This window comes from Gymnoscopelus braueri, assembly GCF_963280865.1.
Source record: "Gymnoscopelus braueri genome assembly, chromosome: 2".
Lineage (NCBI taxonomy): Eukaryota > Metazoa > Chordata > Actinopteri > Myctophiformes > Myctophidae > Gymnoscopelus > Gymnoscopelus braueri.
Genome location: NC_137604.1, coordinates 22,567,737 through 22,576,291, shown reverse-complemented (window position 1 = coordinate 22,576,291; position 8,555 = coordinate 22,567,737). Strand labels below are relative to the sequence as shown.

General features: G+C 42.0%; 1 protein-coding gene across 1 annotated transcript in view; it reads right to left on the bottom strand.

Moving 5' to 3' along the window:
• LOC308099711 (annexin A5-like) overlaps positions 1-6,587 on the bottom strand; it is a 15,916-nt gene extending 9,329 nt beyond the window's left edge. The window contains 3 exon segments of the mRNA XM_080448447.1: positions 181-265; positions 6,151-6,199; positions 6,478-6,587. Of these exon segments, the coding sequence (XP_080304573.1) occupies positions 181-265; positions 6,151-6,153 (88 nt within the window). The 5' untranslated portion in view covers positions 6,154-6,199; positions 6,478-6,587.
• Positions 6,588-8,555: the final 1,968 nt, after the last annotated feature.

Below are 8,555 nucleotides of genomic sequence, written 5' to 3'. Positions count from 1 at the left end.
AAGCAGGTGAGCTCACCAGATATTTAGATTTCCTCTGTAATGCACACACACACACACACACACACACACACACACACACACACACACACACACACACACACACACACACACACACACACACACACACACACACACACACACACACACACACACACACACACACACACACACACATCTCACCCAGTCCTTTCATGGCCTTGTATAGGGTCTCAGCATCCTCGTTGGCGGTGAAGTTGGCGCTGGCTTTAACAGTCCCTCTGCTGGCCTGGTTACAAAACAACAACAACAACAACGACAACAGAAGACATGAGCAGAGGAAGAGAGTGGAGGTGTTGTTTGAAATGTCATCGAACCCATACATAGATTACCAAAAAAACATGTTCCCCAGAGTTGTGGCATATATATTTTCTGTATGGCTGTATTACAGGGTAGTAATCACACTTGTCATCTGGGTGAAGATCTAAATTTGACCTCCCAGATGACAGGATGCTTTGTTGTGTTCAAATGATAACCTTGGCAGTGCTGTTTGCACTCACTGAGTAAACACAGATGTGGCTGTAGCCAGTAGCAACGCACGGCAATGGGTGTGAGTTTGAATAAGGCAAGTTTTTATGGCAGTTACAACTACGGTCTGGAAACAAATAAGTTGATAAATCATTACATTGTGATCATACTGCTATTACTACTGCTGCTGCTACTATCATAATTTGCTGGTGAAAATGCTTTATAGTAAAAGTAGTACTAGGGCAGATATAAACATAATGTTGGGTAAAAGGAATGTTTTCTGGTCATTTGTTAACAGCGGTATGTTTGTGAAAGGTAATTTCAACGTTTTTTTTTAAAATAACAGGGTATGAATTTCCGATTTGTAGATTTGTGTGTAAAATCTAGAAGCATCCGTTGGTTGGCCCTTATCAGTGCTTCTCAATCCTTGGAGACACCGAACTCATAACATAATTACCATTGATATAGATAAAGAGCTCAGACAGGCACACGCATGCACACACGCAAGCACGCACACCCGCACACACACAAAACATTTCCCCCCACCCTCATTCCATGAACAACAGACATACTACCCAGCATCTGCACATAACAACAGGGTCAATATAGCTACAGTAAAATGTATAATTACAATTTAGACAGCACACTTATCCAGAGGGACTTGGGTAGGATAAAGTGCAAGTTTAGATTAAGCACCATGGACCCTATGTCTCTCTCAGTGTAGGCTGTTAGAGTCAGCTGTGTAATTTTGAAATGGTTCTGCAATGTCCTGTTGCAACATACATAGGATCCTGTGCATCCATTTCCTCCCTTTAACCACTTTAAACCCTCTGCACGACCGAGTTGGCTCTGTACTTGGTGATGTCCAAAATCATATTTTTTTAAACTATTTAAAAACAAATTCAAATAGTGACAATAGCTGATCTACAAGCTCACAACGCATTGTACGCTTTTAGATCTGCTATTTTCAAAAATGTTGTGTGACTCTCTTGTATGATGAAGTCATTTACAAGGTTTCTGACTGGCAGCAACGACATAATAAAGTAATGTGTTGCTGATTCTGACATTGAAGCGCAATTGTTACCACCTGATTTGTGATCATTCTTTGTTCCTTTTCCATAATACTATTGCATTGTATGGGTAAGACATCCACACTGTGAACCTGATGCCCTGTCCAGTGTTTACCCTGAGCACACCGTATCGATTACCAGCAGATTCCCCATGGCAATTGAATTGAATCTTCCACTCACACAGAAGACAAAGGAGAGAAATAAGGCACATCGTGGCACTGCATTGTGCTCCATTGATTGAATTCCAACGCAAAATTGCTCCTTGTTAAAACAACACTGCACTCATTCCAGAGAATCCAGACACTATAGTTCCCAGTCTGAGAAGCTGCATGAGAACAATACTATAGTGGTGGCTCTTCACTGTAGGGGTGTGATGTTTATAGAGGAAACCCACCGGCACGTCTCTGGAATGGGACAGAACCAACGGAATGGAGGCCTTGCAAGGAATGTTTGTGCAGTTCTTGTCTTCCAAAAAATGCCTAATTTCTGTGCAGTGGAATGTGCAGTCTCTCTCTATCACTATCTCTCTCTGCAGTTCTATCTCACTCTCTGTCTTGCCAAGAACTAGTTGCTATAACAACTATAATTTTGTTTATCAAGATTTGGTATGTCAAAATGTCCACATGCTCTCTCTCTCTCTCACACACACACACACACACACACACACGCACACGCACACGCACACACACACACACACACACACACACACACACACACACACACACACACACACAATCTATGTATTTCTCTCTCTACACCTCTCTCTTTCTCTCTCCCTCCCTGTCTCTGTGCCCCATCTCTCTCTCTCTCTCTCTCTCATAGTCACACCAAAACAGCGTCAGCACCACGAGCCATGGCAGATCTAATCAAGGTGCAGATGGGTGCTGAGACAAACAGCCCCAACAAGGAGGCATTTAGAAAGAGAACTTTGGCCAGGAATTAACCCCAAAAACTCAACAGAATGCGAAATATCTCCACTGGAATGTCCCTCTTACAAAACTTCTCACAACCTATAGAGGGTTACTGTATGTGTCATGTCCTGGATTACAAGTTCAGGCATGACTGCCACACATGTGCATACACATGTGTGCATGTTTACACTCATACGGTACTGTGCACATAATACTTGCATACTGTACATATGCTTGCTTACAGACAGACGTATACAGTACACTCGCTTGCTTGCATGTCTGTATACACACTCACACACTGGTTTTTATTGCTGTAGCTGTTGTGAGGAGTGGACCATTTGTTCATAGCTTAATATATTGCAATATATTTATATTAATCTATCTATAATTCCCATCTATCTATCTATCTATCTATCTATCTATCTATCTATCTATCTATCTATCTATCTATCTATCTATCTATCTATCTATAATCCCCTAATCCTAGGTCTGGCCCCCTAAATCTCTCAAATCACTGCCCAAAAGGGAAGTGAAATGTGCTCACTCTCCAGGATATTCCCCAACTTTCTCTGCTCGTGAGAACATTTGGTTCTCATAAGTACAGAGGTACCGGAGTTAGCGGAGTTAGCGCACGTGTGTGTGTGTGTGTGTGTGTGTGTGTGTGTGTGTGTGTGTGTGTGTGTGTGTGTGTACACACACTCACAGAGGGCTTACAGTGGATAACAATCGGTTGGCCCAGAACAGAGAAGCAAAGCTAGTTCGCTTTACTTTACATGACTTCTTTTCTTTACGACCGTTGCCGTTGTCGTGGAAACAACCCTCATAAATCCATACTGTACTTCCTCAACCTGCTAAAGAAATGGGAGAAGTGGTGTTCTGTCCTGTCAAGAGATTTATAACTGATTCTCATGGATCCCCATTTGATACCATTGTTCATCTCTGGGATCCCAATCTAAACTACATTGTAAAATACTCAAGCAGCGCTAGGCCTATGTAGACGGGGAAGTTACGTCACTTCCCTGTTCGAACCGTGTCTCCTGTGCAAGTGCTGAAATTGTTACCACTGTTGCCAATAAAGTATTCTATTCTATTCTATCCCATGAGAACAGTGAAGTCACCAATTTAGCAGCTGCTCTAGTCTGACCACACCCTAACTGTCATTTAGCAGTTCATAGCCAAAGTTATAACACTTTATAACAGTATTTCCCAAACACTGGGTTTGAGCTGAAAAGTTTGGGATTCCCTGGTTTATAATACCAAGATATAAACTCTTATAAACAAGAAATGTCTCCTACAGCCTGGGTCCGGGAGCACACAATGGAATTTGGCAGCAGCTGTGTCCACTTATATCCACAATATGTGTGTAGCCTAATGAGCGTTTTTGATACTGCTATAGCTCCGCCCTGTCTTGTGACTGCTAGAGAAGCTAAGCTCAACATTCTCCTGTTTTAAGAGACAGGAAAATGCCTTTTAAAACTCCATAATGCAAATCACTAGAGATGGAAATGGGGAGGAGGGATGTAGTGTAGAGAGAGAGAGAGAGAGAGAGAGAGAGAGAGAGAGAGAGAGAGAGAGAGAGAGAGAGAGAGAGAGAGAGAGAGAGAGAGAGAGAGAGAGAGAGAGAGAGAGAGAGAGAGAGAGAGTGTGTGTGTGTGTGTGTGTGTGTGTGTGTGTGTGTGTGTGTGTGTGTGTGTGTGTGTGTGTGTGTGTGTGTGTGTGTGTGTGTGTGTGTGTGTGTGTGTGTGTGTGAGGGAGAGAGGCCCACCCGACTGGAATAAACCCACATGAGTCATAGACCAAACTTCCCAACTTCCCCAAAAGCAGCCCCCCCCTCTCTCTCTCTCTCTGCCTCCCAAACGAGCGCATGCTCACACACACACACACACACACACACACACACACACACACACACACACACACACACACACACACACACACACACACACACACACACACACACACACACACACGCTCACGCAGGCATGCACATGAGCACACAGACACACACACACACACACACACACACACACACACACACACACACACACACACACACACACACACACACACGCTCACGCAGGCATGCACATGAGCACACAGACACACACACACACACACACACACACACACACACACACACACACACACACACACACACACACACACACACACACACACACACTTGACTTTATAAACGGGAAAGGAGTTATAAAATCACTGCTAGATGTTCAGATTTTGCTTGCTAATATTTTTCAGATTAGCCTATAACAGAAAAATGCATACAGGCTATATATTAAAGTTTTGGATTGCTTGCTATTATCATAGAGTTAAAAGGCTATTATAGACCAATTATTTGTTTACCAACATTGAGACTGGATGCACAGGTGATTGTTTCATATAATCAATTCTCAACCTCCTCTGGTGTGTTGGCTAGTGCTGCGCCCTAGCGAGACCTGACAGAATGGGTTTGACGCTTGCGCAGTATGACGCTTGCAACCAGTGTGACGTTGTCTGTTAATTAGGGGTCTATGAGTTTGGCTACACCAGTGGTTCCCAAACAGTGGGTCGCGGGTCCATTTTTATGGGTCGCGAGTAAATAACCCCTAAATTTTTTATTTTTTTTTCATTTCCTACTATGAATTAAAAACAAATTCAGACATTTTTCAAAATAATTTCATAAATAAATGCCAAAAATCTAGAATTCCATATATTTGAAAACAAAATGTTTAAGTAGTGAAAATAGCTGTAGCGACGCGCTAGTTTACGCTAGGGTCACGGGGAGACATTACATTTCTCTTTTGGGTCTCGAGCTAAAAAAGTTTGGGAACCACTGGGCTACCCGGCTACACAATGAATGAAAAGTCATTTAAATCTAGACCAGTGGTCCTTGAGGAGGTTCCAGGTGGTCCCCACTGAGCTAAATAAATGATGGAAGAGTTGGTAACCAAAAATGAAACCAAATGGACTCGTTATAGATCTTTAACTCTTGAGAGTGTAAAATTAAACCAAATGGACCCTTCCGGCCCGCAAGGATAATTTGGTTTCATTTTACTGTCTCAAGAGTTAAATTATTGTTAAACAGATCTGCATTAATTAATCTACAAGAGGTCTAGTCTACACAAATAGAGCAGTAGAAGAATTGTTATTTTGACCAACGTTTGTCTATAGTCTCTCCTATGGTAGGCCTACCAACATCAACATGGAATTGTGGACAGAAATCTTATCCAACGATTACAAAATATTCTAAGTTTTGGGCCTGAGTGAGAGTCTAAATCTCATCAAATGGTGGTCCGTGGCTCAAATGCCGAATAAATAATGGACTTTGTATGAAAAGGGTTGAAAACCATACTGATCTAGACTACAGATTTTGTTCAAATGTGAAAAGTGAATTAAAAATGTATGTCCACTTTTTTCTACTCCAGACAGCAATGTGTTAATATTGTATGGAGTAGGCCTAGGCTAGTACAGTGGGCGTTGTCTTGGATTTATTTATCAGAGAATAAACATACTGTGAGTCAGACATTTGCATAAATAACGGAAAGTGAAATTGATCAATTTTAGCGAGACTTTTTAATAGGCTACAATAGGCTAAACACAATAATGTTAAAATGTCTCAGTCTCTTTTATTATTTCAAAGCACAGTGAAATAACGTAGAATTACTTACCATTTTGACAGTCTTGGGTTTTTGTTTTTTTCGGCGAGAGAAAAATAGTCTGCAAGAGAAAAGGAAAAGGAACAAGATGTAAAAGCGGAGAAACATGCAGATGCAGACATTTTATTTTATTTATTGAAACAAACTTTCAAAGGCTGATCCTTTTTTTTTGTCTATACCGGCAACCCAGACAGTCTGCCTTGTCAAAGCCGTAAAGTCTGTCTTTTTTTAGTAGCCTATTGCGCAGGTATAAACGCTATCCCGTCACCTGTTTACAAGTGAAAAGTGAACAGTGGAAAGTTCTAAAAGTCAACCAGAGAGACTTGAACTTGAACATACCGTTATAGATGAGGTTTCTGTGAACGAGGCGCGGTGGAGCAGGACGAGGAGAGGCTCGATCAGTGAGAGAACAGAACGAGAGAAGAGAGGAAACGATACAGGCAGCAGAGTAGAGGAAAAGTCCACTGACCACACCCCAGTGACGACATGTTATACACCCACACCTCTCATATGACACTATAATAACCCCGAGGCAGTCTGGGAAATGTGGTCTTTTTGTTTTATACAAACAATTGAAAAGCTTGACACATGCAAGAAATTAAGTACTGGAATACACCATTTTATTATAGGTACAAGGAAGGACTAATTGACACATGTGTCATATGCCACATATTAAATGGTGCATTTATATAACGCTTTAATCCAAAGCGCTTTACATACACCAGAGAAATCAAATAGTACATGGCACTGCGGTCACATACACCAGTGGTTTGTTCTCAAACATTTTCATGTCAAAATGTATGTTTTTCTGAAAATATTTTGTAAGTGAAGATTTGTGTGAAACGTATTCAAAATTATTCAAAGATATTCACAAATATTCAAAAATAGCAGATCTACAAGATCACTACGCGTTGCATTGCGATGTATTGTGAACTTGTAGATCTACTATTTTTGAATAGCCAAAGCATAAGATAGGGTTAAAGTGGTTTTGGTGCCATATTTAAAAAAGAATTGGGGGGACCCCCCTGAAACCCCTTCAAGGATCCCTGCGGGTCCACCAAACCTCACTCTGAGAACCATTGACATACACTGTTTGATTAACTTAAACTTAGATTTTTGGACAGTTTAATCATAATTTTACACCTGCAGAAATGATGAACAATGAACACAGCGGGTCAAAGGTATTCAGACAAAGGTATTCAACAATACACTATTGTACAAGATTCATAACATCTCCACAAGCATACACACACGCACACACTTTACACACACACGCACGCACGCACACACACACACACACACACACACACACACACACACACACACACACACACACACACACACACACACACACACACACACACACACACACACACACACACACACACACACACACACACACACGCGCACACACACACACACACACACACACACACACACACACACAATTTATATTACTATATTTGTGAGGACCAACATTTTAGGATGGGAATTTTATGAACGCGATTTTCATAGTTTTTGGCCATGTTTAATCACAAGACTAAAGCCAAACAATTAACGATCTACAAGCTCACAACACTGTGTTGAGAGCTTGTAGATATGCTGTTGTAGGTGCAAGACCCCTAAACCCTCCCTCCGGAAATCTCATTTCCATTTCACTTCTGAAATCAAATGGAAATTAGATTTCCGGAGAGAGGGTTTACCAGGCTACAAGACCCCAGCACGCAACTACAAATCAGGTATAACTAATACTAAGTACACACACAGACAGAGAGAGAGAGAGAGAGAGAGAGAGAGAGAGAGAGAGAGAGAGAGAGAGAGAGAGAGAGAGAGACCCATATTTTTATATATATAGGCCTATATAAATATATATAAATTAAGAAGTAGTGAAAAAATAGCAGATTTGCGAGCTCACAACGAGTCGCATCGCAACACATTGTGAGCATGTAGATCCACTGGTAGAGGTGAGAGTGTTTGGAGGTCAGTGTTAACAGTTAATCTGTAGTGTCAGTGTCTGTGAACGTTGCGTTGCAGTTCGCGCAGTAGGAACCAGAGCAGCAGAGCGAGCAGGATGCTGAGAGACAAGAAGAGACAGAGGTAGGTCACCGCGCTCCATCCCCAGCCAGCAGCCAATGGAGGCACCCCGGACACCTCACCGAAGCACATCGGGACATGCATGGTTGGGGGCGTTTCTCAAACAGAGGGGTCTGGGTGCTACAATGGTTCACAAGACGTCAGAGTCACGAAATACATCGGGTCCAGACTTCATGGTTGACACAAAATGCGGGTCCTTGTGCAAAAGCTGACTGAGACTCGGAGTTCCGGTTGTGACGCCAACAGGATGGCAGCATAGTAAAGTCGCTCCCGATAAGAAATCAACAGAAAGCCCCATAAACTGCGAAATTGTTAGTCAAACG